General features: G+C 44.7%; 3 protein-coding genes across 9 annotated transcripts in view; 2 read left to right on the forward strand and 1 right to left on the reverse strand.

Annotated features, from left to right (window-relative positions):
- Positions 1-22245, reverse strand: part of CDC25C (cell division cycle 25C) — a 391961-nt gene that overhangs the window by 55600 nt on the left and 314116 nt on the right. The window lies entirely within an intron of this gene.
- Positions 1300-16922, forward strand: LOC308466448 (C-terminal-binding protein 2-like). Of its 2 annotated transcripts, none has more exons than XM_080987242.1 (9): positions 1300-1708; positions 4789-4943; positions 5470-5614; positions 7816-8022; positions 9895-10109; positions 11011-11141; positions 11266-11393; positions 12010-12130; positions 12642-16922. In XM_080987242.1, exons 1-9 carry the CDS (start codon positions 1660-1662, stop codon positions 12808-12810), a joined length of 1320 nt encoding a protein of 439 aa, XP_080843368.1. In that variant the 5' UTR covers positions 1300-1659; the 3' UTR covers positions 12811-16922. The 2 variants fall into 2 exon arrangements, with proteins under 2 accessions (XP_080843368.1, XP_080843369.1); XM_080987243.1 differs by lacking the exon at positions 1300-1708 and adding an exon at positions 2440-2684.
- KDM3B (lysine demethylase 3B) overlaps positions 20195-22245 on the forward strand; it is a 50495-nt gene continuing 48444 nt past the window's right edge. For 3 of the 5 annotated variants that reach the window (XM_080987065.1, XM_080987066.1, XM_080987064.1), the window contains exon 1: positions 20195-20492. In XM_080987065.1, the coding sequence (XP_080843191.1) occupies positions 20316-20492 (177 nt within the window). In that variant the 5' untranslated portion in view covers positions 20195-20315. The remainder of the gene's footprint in view (positions 20493-22245) is intronic. The other 2 variants (XM_080987068.1, XM_080987069.1) reach the window with 1 other exon arrangement.

Below are 22245 nucleotides of genomic sequence, written 5' to 3' on the forward strand. Positions count from 1 at the left end.
GAAGGCCTTTGGAGCTGAACCTCAGTGTCTGGGCTGATCGATGGGGGTGGAGATGCTCCTTCAGGTATACTGGGCCGAGGCCATTTAGGGCTTGAAAGGTCAGCACCAACACTTGAGTTGTGCTTGGAAGCGTACTGGGAGCCAATGTAGGTCTTTCAGGACCGGTGTAATATGGTCTCGGCAGCCACTCCCAGTCACCAGTCTAGCTGTCACATTCTGGATTAGTTGTAGTTTCCAGGTCACTTTCAAAGGTAGCCCCATGTAGAGCACATTGCAGTAATCCAAGTGGGAGATAACTAGAGCATGCACCACTCTGGTGAGACAGTCTGTATCTTGGACTTGTCTCAATTCAAGTAATGCTATCCTAGCAGAATCAAAATTTCTTACACTGTAAAGATTGTATGTTTTGCCTGACTGTTGGAAAAGCAGACCATATGTGAGTAACTGGAAAACATGCCTAAAGGGAAAGTGTATAGAGAAAAGGGAACTATTGAACAGCTGAGACTGGATTCATGTTTTATAGTGAAGGGAAGGTTTTACACACAGACGCATACACTTTTTATGTAAGTTATTTTGAGAGACCGCAAAAAGCGAGACTAATATTTTTTTAAAACAGCTTTTGGACAGGGGCAGAACTAGGCTTTATTTCACCTGGGTCAAAGACCCAGTTTGGTGCCCCCCCCCCCCGCACATGTGTGTGTGCAAACTGGCACCCCTTTGGAGGCTTCATTGGGACAAAAAAGATTTTATTAGAATATATGGAGCCGAGCTTCAGGATGGGAAACTTAAGGCTACATAAGCAGAATTTCAACAAAATGCCCACTGCCATAGCTTTATTGTGCTGGGACTGTTTTTGTTTGAATTCCTGTATGGTACCCTTTATGAGCACTGGTGACCTGGCTAATGTTTTCATGCTACATATACCGTAGCTTGAAGAAAGGCGGGAAGTGAACACACCTAATAATAAACTGCTATAGCTGTGGTGGTTCTTTATAGCTAAAACAAACCCAACGGGAGCTTTTCTCAGTGCTGCACCTCAGGAATTTCGGCTTTGCACAAGGCTCCTAAAGAGGGTGAGGGAAACACATCCTTGTATCACTGCTTCAAAGTACGTACTGCCGCAACCAGAACCTTTAACCACGCCTCGCTTTTACTTTTAAATTTTTCTGCCTCGCCGCCCCTGAATCTCGGCTGCTCCAGTCTTGCGCCTGGCTCGACAGGACTGTGGCCGGCGCCGCGGGAGAGCCCAGAGGACCGGAAGTGATCATTGGTTTCCGGGGGCCGCTCTGGGCGCGCTACTCTATGGCTGCGCAGCCCGTTGCGCTCCGGCTTCGACGGGGATCTTGCCCTTCGCGGACCCAGCCGAGGCCTTCCGCTTCCCTTTTGGAGGCCGGTGGCGAGCGACGTGCGGTGGGGGGAGGGCCGCGGCAGGCGAGAGGCAGGAGGACGGCGCCCGGAGCGCATCCGCTGAGCTGGCCTGGCCTTTCCTCCCCGCCCTTGTCTCCTCCGGCTGTAGGCGGGCTGCTCGCCGCCGCCTCTGCGAGTCTTTGGGCGGGGGCGAGGCCGCCGCCGCCGCCGCCTCCGGTCCCCGAACTTGCGCCTCCCTAGCGCCCGCCTCTCCCGGGCTCAGAGTCGCGCGGGCCTGTCTCGGTGTGTCCCATGGACAGGCACAAAGTGAAGCGCCAGAGGCTCGACCGCATTTGCGAAGGTAACGCCCTGGGCGGAGGGCGGGAGGCGTTCGCTGGGCGGCGGCGGCGGGGAAGGGGAAGGGGCCTGGCCCCGGGGCGAGCGGGCGAGCGCCTTCCTTGCTGCCAAGCGGCGGAGGATCTCGTCGCCCTTCCGCCGCAGTGACAGGCGACTTCAGGCGGAGGGTTTATTCGCGCTCCTCACGCCCCTTTCTATTATTGGGGTCTTGGACGTGGCGGCCCTTTCGCCATTCAAAGCTTAGATCCTGGTAGCCTTGCCAGATCCGTCCAGATACTGAAGGTGTACACGAGCAGGATTAGCCCAAGTGCAAATGCCTCCCTGCACTTTAGGGAGCCATGAGCAAGGCAGCCACATCCCGTTTCCGGTCTTGCTACACATTCAGGTGGCTACACATGCTCCCGCCTCAATAAATCTTAACGGTGTTCTGATCAGGTAGCCCAACAGTATTATCCCTGTATTGTAGATGGGAGAAAGAGCCAAGGCCAAGAGAACGGGGGCTTTGCTTTTCTGGTCATGAACTCTTAACAAGTTCGGGACCAGAAACCGAAAGGGCTCTTAATAAAGTACTGCTGTTTTTATTATCTGCATTTTAATAGATTTGTTTCTTATAATGTTTTAATCCTATTAAAGCTTAATTGCTTTTTAACAATTGCCCTTTATATGTTTTTAGCTTTTATAGTTTATCTGTGTTAATTTACATAAGCCACTTTGAGTTCCTGTCTGGGAAAAAGATGGGATACTACTACCACTACTACTAATAGCAGTTCTACTCCCATGGTGTGCTAGACTAGGAGTAAAGTGGATTCAAATTTGTGGGAGAAATGGAACTAAAAGGTGACATAGTGTATCTTGAATTTTCAGACAAAGTAATTCCATAAAAGCAGGGTGTGGAAACAGCTGTCTAATGTTTCAGAGTGGAGCAGAAGAGATTGACAGCTTTTATCTTGGCAGAATCTGGCAAAAGCTGTGCTGTGGTGGTAGGTCGTTAGAAGCTCTGGCAGCTGGGTTGTGCCTGATGGGAGAGTCCAAGTAAACCTCTCCCAAGTAAACCGTTGATGCTTCTGACAGGTGCTTCCTGAGTCTTCTCGCATTGTGTGGGAAATTGGGGGGCTAGTCTAACTGAAAAGTACAGAACATTGTATTGGAGCTGGATTAGGTTAGTTGAAGTGAAGTCTCATTTATTCAATCGGACTTAAGTTAGACTAAGTCTGGAATCACTCCATTATTCACAGCCCCCTTTTAAGACTCTTTGTCATTGCCCCTTTTTTCTTAATTGGAGTACTGTTAATGTGGTCTCTGGAGCCACCGCCCACTTCTCCAGACTTCCATATAAATTTTCAGCTTGTCTGCTTGCCAAAGTAACCCAGTCTGATCTAAGTAGTGAGGCTGGAAGGTATTGTTCTTTCCCTGAGTCAAGAGGCCATCTGCAAGACTGTTCTAAAGTAAAGTTAGAAAAGAGAGTAAGGAACTTCATCTGTTCCGCAGCAGATGTGTGGTTACTTGAAAGTAAAGAGAATTGCGAAGAAACGGGTTGTGTTGCTGGCTCAGCTGTTATTTGACATTATGCTTTCTTAATTCTTATGCAGTGGTTGCCTCATCTTGTGACTAATTCCTTTAATTGCCTGACAATGGTTTCTTATCAGGATGCTTTAATGTGTGAGCTGGACCATTCTTAGGTGACACTATGTGTATAATGCCCCGTGGCCTAACACTATTGCACAAATAATCCTGTATCTGTGTAGCATCCTAAAGAGACATGAGAAGATGCTGATGCAAGTGCAAATGTCTCCTTTGTTCCTCCTTTCCTGATTATATTGTGATTTATCAAAGCAGAGTGCTTAGCTCTTCACTCACTCCTTCATTATCTTAGATTTTTACTGACTAGACTCAGGCATCAACTGTGCTGTCTCCATACCCTGGACACACACATATACACACAATGTCTTAACTAGGGAGGGTGGGTCCAGTTTTTCAAAAGGTTTTTGGATTCACCCTCACAACATATTGTCAGTTCCCTTCCCTTCAACTAGTTGCATGCATGGTTGAAGTTTGATCTCGGTTAGATAAACTGTCCTTGCTTTGTACTGCAGCATGATTCTGTGCATGGTGTTTGGCAATGTCTCTCTATTGAATTTACTCCTTTGTAAGGCTTGATTATCATTATCCCTGTGAATAGCAAGATGAGCCTGAGGCTTCCTCTGTTCACCAGAACAAGCAGATACACTTTTCTATCTCTGGACTGGAAGCTTAGCCACAGCTTGTGCCATCCTAACAGACAAACTGTGGTTAACTATGGTTTGTTTCAGACTAAACTTTGAAACCATGGTTTTAGGTTTGCATGTTTCAAACAACTGCATGCTTCCTGAAATGAGCACAAAATACAAAGCGTCATTTTTGTGGGTTGTCATCACTTTGTATAGGTTACCTAGAGACACTGCTTCTGTTCAAGAAAAGCTGTTTGCCTTTTCTCCACACTCCTCTCAGATTGCTTTTAGACCTATTTCCTTCAAAGTAACTTGTGAAAAATAGAGCTCTTCTAATTTTATTTTTTCTACAGATAACTCCCAAATTGCATACTTTTGTGAACGAGTTATCAGTATCTATTATATGATAATTGACTTTATAAAAGGTCTGTGAATAGCCAAACTTCAGAACTGGTTACATAGTTTGCAAGTATCTCCGGGCACTGTTGCATGCATCGTGAATTCAGGCAATGTTTGCATGCTGGTATGACACAAGTGATTCATGGGAGCCTTTGCATGTAAGAAAAGCAACACAGAAAGCTGCCTGTGCCAGATCAGACCACTGGCATACTAGCTTTATAATGTCTACAGTGGTTGGCAGCAGCTCTCTAGGGTTTTAGACAGGTGTGTTTTTCAGTTCTGGAAATATTTGGGATTGAGTCTGTGACCTTCTGCATGCAAAGCATGTGCTTTAGCACTGAGCTATGACTCTTCTCTGATTCCTCCCAACCCTTACATTTGTTTTCACTACGAATTCTTGGTGATGTTTGCTTAGGACTGACATAAGAATCTTGTCATGCTCACATTTGCAGCTCATTAAGATGCTTTTTCCCTGTAGGTATAAGGCCTCCTATTGGTAATGGCCCAATGCAAGCCCGTCCGCTGGTTGCCCTCCTGGATGGCCGAGATTGCACTGTAGAGATGCCCATCCTGAAGGATGTTGCCACAGTGGCTTTCTGTGATGCACAGTCAACTCAGGAAATCCATGAAAAGGTAAACACACTTAAACAAGAATATCTATCATTTTGTTATTGCTTTGATAACTGGCTACTATTTGTAGTTGCTTCCAACCCCCTCCCCCCAAATTCTGCAGAAGCCCAATGAATTTGCAAAGAATTTAGCAGAGAATTTGTGGGAGGGTGATGCATTTTCTTAGACTTCACACTGAGCTTGTGCAGAAGCCACACTCTATGGCTTGCTGTTTCTGTCTACTGCAGAACGCCATGGGGGAGGGAGAGAAACAACTCCTCCCTTGAATTCACTGTGAGAACTCAAGACAAATTGAGGGAAAGTGAGTGGTTTCTCTTCTTCTGTAAAAGCACTGAGATGCTGCTTGTGCCTTCTGCAAAAACCACTGCTTCACAGAACTTAGGGGAAAGGATCCTTATGCTGGGTGTGTGGGGTGGGGCAGGGAGGGGCATTGCTGCTGGCAATCAAGTAAGTGGGTTTGCAGAATCCTGATCTGACTAGTTCTAATGCTGTGGAGCAAGCATTATTCTGTTGTTCTGTCTTCCCATAGGTGCTAAATGAAGCTGTTGGGGCTCTGATGTACCACACCATTACCTTGTCGCGCCAGGACCTGGAGAAGTTCAAAGCTCTCCGGGTCATTGTGCGAATTGGCAGTGGCTATGACAATGTGGATATCAAGTCAGCTGCAGAATTAGGTATGGTGATCCCAGTGCAATATTTTCTAAAAAATAAATGAATACATAGAGTGAAAACATGTGCACTGCCTCTTTGTGTTCAGTTTCCTGGGTCTAAATTGGGGGCTAGCCAAAATCATAAACTCCTAAGAAGCGATGAAGTGCTCACTATTGCAGAGAGAGAGAAATTTGCAAAGCGTGCCACTGTTTTATTTTAATACATTTGCTCTCCCCTATAAGTTAGGCCTATTATGGATTAGAACTATTTTAGGAATTTTATAAAATGTAAGCTGTTAAATAGCTACTTGTTGCATGTAGTGGCAGACCTATGAGGACATGCACTAACAACATAGTATTTGTGTTTGCTTTGAGCAACAGTTTTTGCAGGCTGCTAATGTTCTGGTTGCTATGTTGGCTAAGGCTGTAATTTTCTAATTTTCTGGTCCTAAGCCGATTTATGTGGAGATAATTTACTTATTTCAGTGGGCCTTTTTTTCACACAAGGATGCTTTGGTTCAAGATGTAAACCATTTTAATAAGTAAACTTCTTCTTTCTTTGGCAATCACTCGTAGCCAAGTAAGATTGTCTTCCATGAACACGGTCTTAACAGTGAGTCCATAAGTGACTGTGGAGGCCAATTCTGGATCCACACATCCTTTCACAGTGAGGACATAGGTTTCTGGATGGGAGTTGATCACGGTGAGAGTTTGCCAAATGTGCCTTCCTCTTAGCACGTTTATCCCTTTCGTCCTGAGTTCAAGCGTCTTCAAAGTCCATGACACCTAATTACCGTATTTTTCGCCCTATAGGACGCACCGTCCCATAAGGCGCACCTAGTTTTTTGGGGGGGAAATAAAGGGAAATTTTTTTATTCCCCCCCCCCCAGGTGCTGGGCTGGGGCGGGGGAAGCCCGAGCTTCCCCTGACCCCAGCCCCCAGAACAGGCAACTCTCCGCAAGCCGTGGGAGCCCGGCGCCGGGCTCCCGCACCTTGCGGAGAGCCGCGCAAAGTCTGGCCGCTCTGAGCTCAGCGCGCCCAGCCTTCAGCATGCAGGCAACTCTCCGCAAGCCGCGGGAGCCCAGCGCTGGGCTCCCGCGCCTTGCGGAGATCTGCGCGAAGCATGGAGAACTAGAGGGGTCGGTGCACACTGACCCCTCTCACTCTCCAGGCTTCAGCGAATGCCTGCATTTGCCCCATAGGACGCACACACATTTCCCCTTCATTTTTGGAGGGGAAAAAGTGCATCCTATGGGGCAAAAAATACGGTACTAATTAAGCAAACACAATACAAAAGTATAGCATAGTTTGCAAATTAAACTCTAGGTATACGTCTAGCTTAAAAGCAGCAAGTGTTCTGCTACTGATCTCAACACCTGTGTGAGAGCCATCTAATGGAGTTCCTATAGATTCTGCAGTCCTAGCCTTAAACTCTTGTCATACTGAATAACCTAAATTCTCTTGAGTTTTGGTGGTGGTCTGCCTGTATAGTCTTGAAGTGTTGAAATTTAATGCCAAACTGAGTATTGTTGCGCTTTTAGACTATAGCATCTCCTGAGCTATGATTTCCACAAGGACAAGTATTTTCAAGGAAAAAATTACCGTATTTTTCCATCTATAAGACTCCCCCATGTATAAGATGGCCCCTATTTTTGGGGACTCCGGTTTAAGAAAATGGGGGGTATCTGTGTATAAGACGCCCCCAAATTTTTGAGATTATTTTTTAGGAAAAAAACCTAGTCTTATACACGGAAAAATGTGGTATATAATCGAGTCCCTTGTGGATAGATCATAGCTAAATAGTAAGTGACATGTGTTGTGAATAGGAGGTTCTCTCAGGTTTAGTCACTGATATATACCGTTTAATATCTTTTAGGTAGCAGGGCTGGGGAGAACCTCTGCCTCAGAAGTTGGACAGCTAATATCAGATAAAAACAGGACTAAATTAGATAGCCTACTTACCTGATTTGGTGCAATGCAGCTTCTTCTCTCCTTCATCCAACTGCCTGATTGTGACAGAGAGTTTTCCTGTCCCCAAAATTATCATGGTGTTGATAGTGGGAACAGGATTTTGCTGTATGTTAAAATGTTGGACAATGTGCTCGTGTCAGTATCAAATATATTGCTTTGTTTGTAGCTCTGGAGTGTTGGGGAATCCCTTCTTTTCTTCATCTGTATTGAGATTGTTTGGGAATTGTACTAGCCTCTTCTTCCTATTTCCTCAGGCATTGCAGTGTGCAACGTCCCTTCTTCTTCTGTGGAAGAGACAGCTGATTCTACCCTTTGCCACATTCTAAACCTTTATCGTCGGGTTACTTGGCTCCACCAGGCCATGCGAGAAGGAAACAGAGCCTCAAGTATGGAGCAGATCAGAGAGGTGGCTGGAGGTGCTGTGCGTATCCGTGGGGAGACATTGGGCATCATTGGCCTTGGTAAGAAATTGGCTGCTCCTAGAGATACAGACATAGTTTAGACCAAACTGTTCAGAGTTATATGATCAGACATTCATTTATTCATTTGTATACTGCCTTTCCACAAAAAATAATGCTCCAAATGGCTTGCAACAAGGAAAACAGGAATGCATTTCAAAAGCAAAGAGTGCAAAAACTATTTCATAATAACATAGCAAAACAATACAGTAGCAAATATAATAATCTGATCATCATCATCTTTGTGTGCCTCCTCTATGAGAGGGTGGCAACCCAAGAATGGACCTTTTTTGCAGTGGCTCCTCTGTTGTGGAATTCTTTCCCCAGGGAAGCTTGCCTGGTGACTTCATTACATATCTTCAGGCGCCAGGTGAAAATGTTTCTCTATAACTAGGCCTTATGGCCTTTAAATGTTTTTGTGGGAGGCATGGCATTATTCTGTATTTTGTGTTCTCATTTTGTAGTATTCTCGGTAGTGGTGCCCTCCCTGTGGAACGCCCTCCCTTCAGATGTCAAGGAGATAAAGAATTACGTAACTTTTAGAAAACATCTGAAGGCGGCCCTGTATTGGGAGGTTTTTATTGCTTTGATATTTTTATTATGTTTTTAGATATGCTGTAAGCCACCCAGATGGGCGGGGTATAAAAAATATAATATAATATAATTATTAATAATGTTGTCAACCACCCTGTGATCTGGATGAAGGGCAGTATACAAATTTAATAAATAATAGCAACAGCTAATAAACTTTTCAGTACTATTAATATATCCAGATTACATAAACAACATCAAGCATCCAATAGCAAAAATAACAAGGGAGCTTTACAGTTTCACCTTGGTCCTAGAGTCATCCCTCCCATGATGTTGCTCACAGTCCCTCTTCTGTAGTGAAGGAGCCTTGCAGTGTGGCAGCTCTCTCCCTCTTTTCATAGCTTGAGGCAAACCATTGCTATGGTTTGTGCTTCTACTGCAAACCAGGATCGGAGAGGCAAAAGACAGGAGGTGAGGTGAGGAGGGAATGTCTAAGCCCAAAACATCCTTGACTGCTTCTTTACATATGTCCTCTTCGGGCCTTGGGGTGGGTCTCCTCACAAGGCCCTAGGACTCTCCAGGGTGCTCCCCATTTACACGTGTTTCACTGACATGCATGGAAGTCTGGAACATAACCCCTGTGTAAATGGGGAGTTACCTGTATGGAAAATTTACTAGATGTGGAGAGACTTACCTAATCGTTAAATTGAAAGTTTGCAGAAATGGGTGTCACATGTTGAATGACGCTCCTGCTCATTCACCCTTTCTGCCTTGTTGGTTGTGTGGTTCAACTTTGTTGCTCCTAGTGCAAATGGGAGGTTCCCACTGATAGATTTGGGGTGGTATTGGTATCTGCCTTATATTTAGTTAGGCCAGTAGTTCATCTGGTAGAGCAGCCCTCCCCAATTTGGGGCTGTCCAAGTGTTTTGGCCTATAACTCCCAACATTCGTGACTATTACCCATGCTGGCTGGGGCTGGTGGGAATTGCAGTCCGAAACATGGAAGGCTCCAAGTTAGGGAAGACTAGTATTGTGAACAATCAGGTAAAATTGAAGCTTCAGTTGCTTTCTGCAGGTCTTATTCGGAATCTCTCAGCAGCGCTTGCAAAGAACCTCAACTAGTCCATTGATCACAGCTGTTGCATATATGTGGGGTCTGTTTCCTTGGGGAGAATACACAGAAGACCTCAGCGCCCACCACCAGTCTTCCCTCCCCTTCTCCCTAGCCCTAAAAAAAGAGTATAGTGTTTCCTAGGTCATTCCAAGTCTCTTCCCAATGACTTAGCTCTTTGGGAAGAATGTGTTGCGCTGTTATTCAGGTGAATATGTGTTCATTTTTTCAAGGTCGAGTTGGGCAAGCAGTTGCTCTGCGAGCGAAACCCTTTGGCTTCAATGTGATTTTCTACGATCCATATCTGCCTCATGGAGTGGAGCGTTCCCTGGGGTTACAGCGGATGAGCACCCTGCAGGATCTGCTCATGCACAGTGACTGCATCACATTGCACTGCAGCCTCAACGAACATAATCATCACCTCATCAATGACTTTGCCATTAAACAGGTGCAACATTGCATTGTGCTAGGAGTATAAGTTGCTGCTGTAGGGTGGTTTCATGAAAGCTAGAAATGTGTGGATCTGGTGCTTGCATTTCTGCTGAGCGTGGCTTCTTTTGTTGTGAATAGATTGATTCTGTGATTAGAAACTGCCTGTAACAAATGTTTGGCTTCAGTCTATATATAATAAACTCTGTAACTGGCAGTGCTGAGTAAGCAAAGAACAGTGACAGCACTGAACTGTTTCAAACAACTCTAGATTCTTTTAATGTCATGTTCTTCCCGGTTTGCCCACTCAATGTTCTTTTTAGAGTGAGTGTGGTTTTATACTATAGTGACTCAACGCTTGTTTCATTTGAGTTCTAATTTTTGTACTTCTGTTATATGGGTTTGCAGTAATGGTTCTCCCCAATTGTTGTTGCCCCATGATCCAAATGTTGGCTGTTCTCTTCAACTACTACTTAAAAAACCTTGAGAGGGATCCCAACAGAACCTGAAAGCAGTTGTTCTGGTTGGTGATAAAGGACTGGTTGGGGGAGGGAGGAGAGAGTGCAAAGAATGGACAGATGATGAACCTCTCAGGCACTATTTTCAATGTCTATCCCCCCACCTCCAAGTTTCTGCTGTTAGAGTCCCCTTCTTTTCTCTTTTCCCTGATCCCTGGGCACCTTCTGAAGATTTATGTTACTTTTTGTGTGATGTTGTGCTGAGCCCTAAGTGTGTTTTTGAGTAGGAAAATTGTGTATTTCAGAATGTATGTGAGGGAAATACTTCAAATCTATTCTGTCCTGATTGTCCCATACTCCTTTTAAACTGTGCACCATTTAAATTTTACTAACAATAATGTAATATGGACTCAATAGTAGGTTATTCAAGCTCAACAGTAGCCTGTATTTATTTTTTTGCAGATGCGCCAAGGCTGCTTTCTGGTGAATACAGCTCGTGGAGGACTGGTTGAAGAGAGAGCCCTGGCTCAAGCCCTAAAGGAAGGGAGAATCAGAGGGGCAGCATTGGATGTGCATGAGTCAGAACCCTTCAGGTAACAACTCCACTATTGCCCTGTACTGCTGCCAGCCTATACTGGTTTTCACCTCTCCTTCTCCAAGTGTTAGGGCTGCCAGAGATCAAAATAAAAAAACCATGCCCCTTTCTCTACATCACAGCTTTGCGAATGGACCCCTCAAAGATGCTCCCAACGTGATCTGTACTCCTCACACAGCCTGGTATAGTGAACAGGCCTCCATTGAATCTAGAGAGGATGCAGCTAAGGAGATCCGAAGAGCCATCACAGGTAGCTCTGCTTTTGCTTCAGAGATTGTTTCACTGGGATAGGTCTATACAATTGTTGTGATGGAGCTCCTTGCCTAATTGGTGGAGGTGAAAATTAAGTCACTGGATTAGTTCTTTATCTTTTTAGACCACTTAGGCCTGGCATCCCCAACCTGCGGCCCTCCAGATGTTTTGGCCTACAACTCCCATGATCCCTAGCTAACAGGACCAGTGGTCAGGGATGATGGGAACTGTAGTCCAAAACATCTAGAGGGCTGAAGGTTAGGGATGCCTGAATTAGACTGTTTTCCTACCCTGGTGTTTGGGAGATGTTTGGTGCTGTTTCAACATGGAGTGATGCCTTGGAGGATTTTCTTGACAGCAGTCATGTCTAATGACATTGGTGCACCTAGAAACTGCAGTTGAGGGAATTGTTTCTCATGAACACTGTGGAAGTACAAGCAATTTTTTCTTGCACTACACCATTCTTATTTTTCATATTATATTTGTGGATCTATCTTGCATCCTATATACAAAATAGAGAAGCAGTTAGGGTATCTTTCCCCTGTGACATTTGGGTGTAAATAACTTTGGCGTTAGCATCTAATATACCTCTGTATATTTTGACTTTGTTTTAGGTGTCATACCTGATCATTTGAGGAACTGTGTTAATAAGGAGTACTTGCTTTTAGCAGCTCAGTGGTCCAGTATTGACCCTGCGGCTGTGCATCCAGAGCTTAACGGAGCTGCAGCTTACAGGTGAGATGTGCATGCATTCTTACCAATAGCTTTTTGCACAGGTTGCGTATGCATCAGGTCTCAAAAGGATTGTATTCAGAAAATTTATCTAGCTTTGTGAGACTGACCCAGCCTCCCTGTCCACCTTTCTGGCAGCAAACTCCTTTGAAATAAAGCTGCATTGCTTTGTAGATTGTAGCTCTTGAACAAAGAGCACCAACCCAGGTTAGCCAGAGGGCTTCAGGACCTTTGTTCAGATGGGTTACTGGCTAGGCACCCTTGTAATGATTTTAATATGTAGCTCTACCCCTGCAGCAATTAAGACAAACCTGCTTCGGAGGATAGTGGCCAGAGGATTGTGTCCTGATAAACACCAAGTTAAAGCTGTAATAGAATTTACTGTAATGCCATTTCCTACTAACCTTCACTTAATTACTTAATTTCTGAATGCCTTTTATATAATGTCAGTGAAACCTTCAAGGAAACACTCACCCTGGATTGTAATCACCCTGTGCTTTCTTTTTTGTGGCAGGTTTCCTCCAGGAGTAGTGGGAGTAGCAGCCACAGGGCTCCCAGAGCCACCAGTAGAGGGGATTGTACCTCACGGTATTCCCTCTGTGTCTCACTCTGCACCCCATACCCCTTCTCCGGGAGAGTCAAGCAAATTGGAGCCAGACAGAGAAATCTCCACTGACCAGTAGCATCTCTGTTCTCTTTATTCCCCCATGAGAAAGCAGGGAATGCCTCCATTTTTTTTAGGACATATTGTGATCCCTGTGGACTGTTTCCTGTTCGCACCGGACAGGAGAATGCATTTCATTGTTGGCAAATTCTAGCTCTTGCCTTTAAACAGATATTTTATATCAGATTTAGTTTAAATCTTTTGGTGAATCTTTTTCCTTATCTGGGGCAATGAAGCAGTGACTTTTCACCCTCTTGGTAATGTTTAGTTTTAACATGCAGGTTTCCTTGCCCCTGCCTCCACTGTGTGATATATGGGGAAACAGTACCTGAGTAGAATACTGAGGATTCCAGAACAAGACTGGTGTGAATTTAAGGTGGTTTCTTAGGTTGAAGGTCAGCAGAGTTTCAGGTACAAGGGGCAAAGTACACTGTAATGGGGAGGGAAGGTGCGCATGTAGGTTTGCTTGGTAGGAAGGGGAGCCCTGGCTCAGTTGTGGGCATTTACTGCTTTGGCCTGCCTGTATGCTGTTAACTGATGTGCTTGGTGGGTGATTTGCTCCTAGGATGCTGGGGGTAAGTAATTATACGAACCAGAGTGAATTGGAAATTCTGCCTGGAATCTTATTTGTGTTTCAAGACGTGCAGAGAATTTGCATCGACTGCCAAGATGCTTGTGAAGTTACAGGGAGGAAGATTCAACTGATATTTGGGCCCAGCTCAGGGAATGAGGAGTCAGCTCCATATAGGGAGGCAGAAGGCGTTTCAGAACTCAAGGTGTCAGGTTACATAAATGCCTGCTCTTTGCACAATTATTAGTGCAACTTTGCTACAATAAGATGATTATGCTGAAATCCTAGAACTTAACTTGGGACCTAAGTCTCGTTGACCTGTCTCTTAACACGCATCAAAGGCCAAGCCAGGATTGTTCCCCCTTATTTTTGTTTAGTATGAAATGTCCCAGGTGTGTGCGTGCTGAATTTTCAAGTTCTTTACTTCAACCCCTTTCTCTGAATTGAGTCCTTGTCTTGCAAAAAAACCAACCAACAGAATTCATTCTCAAAACCTACAGATGGCCACACAGATTCTTCTTGGGGAGAAATAGTTGGTCTGTGGCAAACTATGGCAGTTGCCTTTTAAAAAACAACAACAGGGGTATGGTTTAACCAAGGCATTTAAACCAGATTTAAAGGCAGAACTAGTGCTGTACATTGTCTCTTATGAGGTGAATAAATTCTTATTCCCTGGCACTGTCCACACAGCATATAGTTCATAATGAAACAAAGTATTTATTATTGTTGGAGGATAGCCTTGTCATGTTGCTTGGACTTTACAGAACTCTTTGACTAGGAAAATGTTATGGCTTATAATCAAACCGCCTAAGTATTAAGCTCAGAAAACAATTGGGGGTGAAGAATAGGATTTTTTTGTTGTAATCAGAATTCAACTTTCCCTTGTTTTCTTCCAAACAAAATGCCAGCCAGGCAACCTGGGAACTGGGTGGAGTAGAAACCTCATCCTAGATCTTGCTTACAACTGAACATTGATAATGGGCTAGCATGTCCCCAAGCATCCCAATTTTCCAAGACTGTCTGCAAATATTGGCAGGATGTCTTCAATGCCAAGTGCTAACTGACAGGTGTACAGAGAATCCCTTTAAAGTGAGGGAAGCGCTGAGCAAGAAAAATCTTTCTTTTGTATTGTGAGATGGTATATGGTGCCCTTGTAGTGTGTGCTTTGTTAGAATGTGAGTTGGAAGTGTTTGGTGTAATGTAGGCTCTGGTAGTGGGGGAGGCACAATAGCTTTATAATCTCTTGGATGATTATGACTTCATGTTTAAAATTCACATACCTCTTGGGTCGCTCAGGGTTTTTAGCAGTCTGTGCACGGGGGGGCATGCTAACAGATGTTAGTGCTAAGTGTGTGGCAGTAAATGTGGGGAACCTTTGAGTGAAGCCTTCACCTCTGAAGCAATTTAACTTGGGGCAAAAATAACAGTTTCAGCTTTTTATTTGATCTGCATACTAATTGCTCTAACCAACCTGAAAACTGGAATGCATTGCCATTTGGGTTGTTGCAAATGTAACACAATGCTGGCCTTTAACTTGGGTTAAAGAAAATGGGAGTAGCCTGTGTGACAAGACACTTCCTCACCCCTTCCTTTCTCCTGTGTAAATTTCCTGTGCCCGCACCATTCCCCACCTTCAGTTCCAAAATCTAGGTTCACATCTGTGTTAATCAAGATTAACATTGCTCAGACCTAACTCTAAACAAGGGCAAAGAGAGCTAAAGGAATGTATCTGTGAGAGGAGACGGAGATGTGATCTTATTGTTTGCTGTTGATCTGTTGGCCTGAGCCAAGGGCCAGAATTGTGTCTGCACCAGCCCCTTGAAAAACTCTGCTCTCTGTAGTGGGCAAACTAGCCAGCTGTGAGGTGGGCTGCATGTATTACATTTCACAATCTGTTGAGGAGAAATTCCCAATCTACAAAACATTCACACATTGCTGATGTGCCTCAGATAGCCATAACATTAGGTGCTACTCCAGAGGGCAGTTCAGGGTTGTGTGTATTCTCCACCAACCTCCCCATTACACAGCACTCAAAATTCTGATTCATAATAATATAAATGTGCATATTCTGCTTCCAATAGACCATCATGTTTAGGGTATTTTTACAGAAACGGCAGGGAATTGTAGAGAAATTGGGATTAGTGAGAAAGACGGTAGGAAATAGCCATTGAGGAAGAGCAGGGAATTGCAGGGCTCTGGTGCCCTGCCACTCTGCCTTTTAGTTTCTTGTACTTTACTCAACATTAGTTATGCATTGTCAAGCTGTTGGCTACGACCATAAGAGCAGGAATGTCCTTTAAAAAATGAAAGCTGAAATTCTCAGGATACCAGGTTTGATTAGATTTCATACTTGGATAGGAGATACTGATGTATTTCACTGTCCTGTTGCAACCCAACTAATAAGTTCTGTCAACCCATGGGTTGAGCATTCCTGCAGTGGAGAATAGGATGCCTATTGCCCCAATGTCACATTGTATTACAAGCAGAGAAAATCAGCAACGTCTTTTGCTCAGCTTGCTGCTGGCAATTCCTAAATTCTGTTTGTAAGATTTTCTGATCAAGGTCCCCAGTTGTGGGATTGCCCAGAGCCTGTTCATCTTGCCTGTTTCAGGGAGTAGTGTAAGATACACTTAATTAAAAGTGGCAACCATATATTAGTAAGCAAAATTATTTTTTACACATGAATACCTCTAAAGACTTATCAGGTAAAAACCTCCATAAGGAGAGAAATTGGGAAGATCCCAGCTGGCTAGCACTGAGCCTTTTGTTTTGTAGAAACCGTGCTGATTGGCATACTAGAAATACATAAATGATAAGGTTGTGTCAGTCTCTGAATGCTGGTGAACATTGTATAAGCCTTAAGCCCTCAAAGATAGCCAGTATTACCTAGACCTACATTTGGGAATTAAAACAACTTTGAAACTGCCAGAGTGGCATCGCTTGAGGATCCAGATCAGGTTTGAGACTCCTTAGCTAATCAAGGGGTTTTTCCCCAGAAAGCAGGATGGGCCAGGTGCTGATGAAAGTGCTCCAGTTGCACATCATGGTATATTTTTGGTTCAGACTAGCAGTTGCCACAAGAAAGGGTAATGCTAAAGTGGAGTCTCTCTCCTGACACTACACATTGGTTCAGTGACCCCTTCTCACATGTATAGATGTGAAACTCCTTGCTCCAAGTTTTATGCATGCTGGAGGAAGTAGACTTCCTTCAGAATTAATGTGGAGCTTAATCCCAAAGAACATTTGTTCCTAACGTTGAGGCAGGAGTGCCCGGGGTCATGCCCAGCTTATCTGCAGGAGGAGCTCACTCTGTCCTAAGGTATATTCTGCTTGTCAGGTTTGCTGTTGCTGACCAGCTTTTTTTATAGAGGACTCAGAGTTTCAGAAATATATTTTTGTAGCCAATAACTAAACTGTGAAACTTAAACAATAAAGCATGTAAAAGCATTTCCAATGATGTTTCCTGTACAGATGTTTCTCCCTTCAACTCTCTCCTGGCTTTTGTTAGAAGTTTGACAGTTTCTTTGATTATATTTTAATAAATATTTCCTTTATGGTCATGTGGGTTTTCTCATTTCACTGTGTTGCTCCCTTTACAATGTATTTGACTAACCGTTTAGTGTCTGCATTGCAACTTTTGCAAATCTGTGCAACTGGTAAACTTGATGGGTTGGCTCTAGAGATTAACCTGCAGAAGTGGGGTGGGGTGGAAAGTGACTAAGTGGGGCATTATGGGGAAAGGGAGAAATAACAGAAAGTTAGTGAAGTAACTTCTGTAAGTATAGTTTCTGCTCACAGGAGATGCATCTGCCCAGTTTTACACTATATCCCTGTACATCACAGTCTACCCTATTCAGAAATGTCTCTTGACCCTTGAAATAGCTGGGAAGAGAAGGGGATTGGGAAAGTTACCTTTGACCTGCCTCCTTCCATAGGCAGATCCGGATCCTGGGCACTTGGTATGTGGTCTCTTAAAATTTTAAGATTTTAGATAAGAGAAATCTGGTAAGTCTAAAATGGTAATAAAAAGTTGATGCGGCAATGGAAGGCAATTTCCCCGTAGCTGCTGAGGTCCTCTCACAAATCCCACAAAAACAAATTGGAGATGAGCTTGCAGTATGTCCAAATCTGGGCGAGTTGTGTACAGCTATTAACCAAATGAAAAACAACAACACCAGCAGACCTGATGGGATACCTGCTGAAGTCTTCAAAGTGGGTGGAAGTGAACTTACACAACAACTTCAAGAGCTCATCAAAAAAATATGGAAGAAAGAAGAGATCCCAGCAGACTTCAGAGATGCAAAAAAATCTATTTATTTTTTTAAAAAGATGATAGAACGGATTGTGGAAACTACTGAGGCATCTCTTTATTAGCTGTGGCTGGAAAAATTATTGCAAGGATCTTGGCAAACAAGGATATTCTTCCTGAATCCCAAAATAGTTTTTGACGTTCTAGGGGGACAGTGGATATGATTTTCACTGCTTGGCAAGGAAAATGCAGAGAGCAAAACCAACCCGTGTATGTGGCATTTATTGACCTGACTAAGGCCTTCGACACTGTAAATTGCACTGTCCTGTGGACTGTCCTTCTGAAAATCGGCTGCCCAGATAAATTTGTGAACACCCTCCATGATAATATGACTGCAACAATTGTGGATAACAGTGGCTCTCAAAATGAACCATTCACAGTGGGATCAGGCATTAAACGGATGAGTTAGCACCCCAACTCTATTATCTTCATCGCCATGATCCAACACATTGTCTAAGGGAAACTCCCCACCGGAGTAGAAATCATATAACGAACAGATGAAAACTCTTTAAACTGAGTAGGATGAAAGCAAAGAGTAAGGTTACCATAACTTTCATCACAGAGCTTCAGTATGCTGATGACAACGTGGTTTGTGAACACTCAGAGGATGACCTCCAAACCATCTTAAATAGCTTCACAGCTTATGGAAAGCTTGGCCTATTGCTCAATATCTGAAAAACCAAAGTACTGCACCACAAGCAAACAAAAAACCCTATGCAGTGCCACAAATCCAGCTTAATGGTGCAGTGTTGGAAAATGTCGACCACTTTTCCTACCTGGACAGTTATCTTTCCACAAGGGCCAACATCGATGCTGAAATCCAGCATCGCCTGAGCTCTGCGAGTGCAGTTTCCTCCCGGTTGAAGCACTGAGTGTTTGAGGACCATGACATTGGCAGGGAAACCAAAATGCTTGTTTACAAGTCATAATGCTACCAACTTTATGCTTGTGAAACATGGACAACTTATAAATGCCATCTCCAACTCCTCGAAAGATTCCATCAATGGAGTCTCAGAAAATTTTTACCCATCACTTGGGAAGACAGGTGAACTAATGTCAGTATACTGGAAGAAGCAAAGATCACCAGTGTCGAAGCAATGATACTTCAACATCAACTTTGTTGGACTGGTCATGTTCGGATGCCTGATAATCGTCTTCCAAAGCAACTACTCTATTCCAAACTTAAGAATGGAAAGCAAAATATCAGTGGACAACAGAAGAGGTTTAAAGATGTTCTCAAGGCAAATATTTTAAAAATATAGTATAAGCATTGGAAAACACTGGCCTGCAAGTGTTCCCATTGGAGAATAGCCTTTACCAAAGTTGTTGTGGACTTTGAAGAAGCACAAACTCAGGGCAAAAAGGAGAAATGAGCTAAAAGGAAGGCACATTTGGCAAACCCTCACCGTGATCACACTGTGGAAGGACGTGTGGATATAGAATTGGCTTCCACAGTCACTTACAGACTCACCGTTAAGACCGTTTTCATGGAAGACAATCTTACTCGGCTATGAGTCATCGTCAAAGAAGAAGAAATGCAAAGCCTTCATACTTAGACTGGAGCCTGGGGAACACCCTGTTTGTAAATTGTAAATGACTACTGGGGAGAGCAGACTGTCCTTAAATGGAGCATTTTGCAGAGTGGGTAACAAAAACCTGGCCTAGGTTGGTTGCCAGTTACTTTATTAGTTCAGTTACACTCATCAGATGAGCAAAATCCAAGGCAGGCAACTAAAACATTTTACAGCTTGGTAGTGTTATAAGAATTTAAGGCCTCAAATATATAAATTAAATGTTCATAAATTTACAAGGCAAACACATACATAAGTATATAAACCATGTGTCTGAAATAGTACAGGAGAGCAACCATTTTGACTCCTAAGTTGACCTCAAATGTTTCTCTGCAAGGAGGAAGGAAATGGGAAAGCCTCTCCATTGTCTTTTGCTTACCTGTCTTAAGGCCATATTTGTGTATGAATAGGGTGCGCCTGTGACCAGGATTCAGACATTAAAGTACTTACCATCACAAAAGAATGAAGTAAGAATTCCCTAAACATGCATGTTGAGTAAATCATACTCAAAATGATTTACAACTTTAGCTGGTGAAAGCTCCCTCCCGCACTGAGAGTGCGGGCTGAGACCTCGTCAGTACAGTAATATCACTCATAACACGCGAAAAGAAGAGGGCAGCCCTTCTTGTACCTCAGGTCAACCAAGGCACGGTAGGTGGCCATTCCACTTTCCCCATCAGCTGAGATGAGGGGCGGAGGGAGAGGCTTTAAGGTTCTGTGCTGCGTGTATCGGGGCCTATGAAATGAGTCCCCTGCAGCGCCCCCTACAGGCAAAACTGAACAACAGGCACCTAGGACAAGAGCGCGACGACTGCGGTGCATGCCGGGAGCGGAGGAGTAAATAAATAAGGGCGCGCGCAGGGCATGCTGGGAACTCGAATCAGGGGCGGGGCCGGCTGGCTGGCCGGCGCGGGGCACGCCGGGATTGCTACGGAGGTTCTGGCGCGGGGCACGCCGGGATCAGGGCGGGCTGGTGTTCGGGGGGCCCAGCGCAGGGCCGTCGCTCACTCGGTGTCTCCGGCGGCGGCTGTTGGGCTCGGAGGCGCGACGGAGGCTGCTTCTGCCCGGCGGGGATGGCGGACACGGCGGCCTCCCCGGTGGGGAAGCGACTTCTGCTGCTGCTGGTCGCGGGGCCGGGCGAGGGCGAGGCGGCGGCGGCGGGGCCGGAGCCTGGGCCTGCACTGCCCTCTCGAGCCTGGAGGAGCGGGACCGTGCGGGCCATGAGCGGGGCCGTGCCTCAGGACTTAGCGGTGAGCGCCTTCCTCGGGGGCGGGGAGCTGGGGTCCGTGTGCAAATGCGTGTCCTGTGTACGTGTGTTTATGTCTATCTCTCTCTGTGCCTAGGTGGGGGTGGGGTGTGTTGCTGAGCTTCTGCTTGGACTCCGGAGGGGAGGGGGAGGGGTTTATCCGCTTTCCTTCTTCGGCCGAGGTAGCTCAGCCTCCCTGCTCCGCCTCTTCCTTATCTGGTGGCAGCTGCCGCTGCCGCTGCAGGATCTCTTGTTACGCTTGGATCTCGGGTTTCGGTTGCCGCATCTACGGCCGTCCTTGGTGATTCCCCCCGTCGTGAGACAGCGCGCGGTGCTGCACCCGAGCCCGTTTCCCTCGGGGGTGAGATGTGCGGGGGGTTGTACTGAAGTGGCGGGTGGGAGAAGGAAGTATGCTGTGCGTTCCTGCTAAGGAATGTTTGTTCATGGTAGTTAGGATTAGATCCCTTAACGGTGGGTATCCTGGTCTCTCACTCTAGCTGCAGCGCGTTGGAAGTCTGGGAGCTTTAAACGTTTCGTCTTTTCCAGCTTGGATCCCGTACTTTCCTTAGTTGTTGGGATCGCTGCTTATGTTTACTTCAGTGCAGTGTTGTGTTTTCCGTATGCCTTGCAGTTTTATTAGGTAGAAAGGATAATCTAAACTTCGAAGATGCTTCCACAAAAGTACCAGGTCGAGGGCCGCCAAGTGTTCCAAATAGGGAAGGTTGGAGCTTGTGCGTTCATTTCTTAATGGCATGCAGCCTTCTTGGGATATATATATTTGTGTCACTGGTCGAAAGCCAGCACTGATAATGGGTACCAGTTCAGTGCTGTTGCTATTATGATTATGCTGTTATTGTCTGTGAGGGATAGCTGCCAGTGTGATTGTTTTTGAAAACCCCATATCCACAGCACTTAGCTCTTGATTTCCAAGATTCAAAGTACTTCAGCTAAAGTGCCTGAGGAAGTTGTGTTCCAAACAACTATGTAGCAACTACTTTTTTGTACCACTTTGTGCTATGCTAGTACCATTGCCTTTTTACATCTGCCATCATACCTTGGTTGCCTATTCTGGCACTGTAAAATAAGGATAGGATGTTTGGTGAATCCCTTTAGGCCCTAAAAGCAGAGTTATTTTTCAGATTACCCCAAATTTTTAAAATTTAAGGTGACTTAGTTATTCAGAAACTAAGTACACTGAAGACCCGGAGAAGGCTCTTTCCCATCTGGATGATAGAATCAAATTGATTTGTCATTTTGTTGCTCTGTTATTAAGTAGGGTGCAATACAATTTGGAATAAATTATCCTACAAGTATGAAAACATTGAATTAGTTGCAAATAATTGCCTAGGAAAGAGATCTTGGGAGTTTCAAAAAAAATCCTGAAAATATCAGCTGAAACTGTTTAAATAATCGACAAATCATGTGGGCTGTGTTCATATATGAAAACAAGAACTCTGCTGGAACAGATCAAACACTAACCTAGGACTCGGCTATACAGCTGCAAATAAAACATTTAAAGTGTGTTTTAAGTGCAATATACCATGTGGCACTAGATGGCAATGGTGAGCCTTATGGAAAATTCAGTGTATTTTTAAAAACGCTTTTTAAAAAAGCATTTTCAGAACGGTTTTTATATGTGTATAGTTTCCACCCTTGACTAGCACCCTATGTCTGTAGTGGCTATTACTTATGAGATGCCCACAAGCAGGGCATGAGAGCAAAACCCTTACGTTGCGGCTCTTCCCAGCAACAGGTAT

This window comes from Podarcis pityusensis (genome assembly GCF_964106645.2).
Source record: "Podarcis pityusensis genome assembly, chromosome: 2".
NCBI classification, from domain to species: Eukaryota; Metazoa; Chordata; class Lepidosauria; order Squamata; family Lacertidae; genus Podarcis; species Podarcis pityusensis.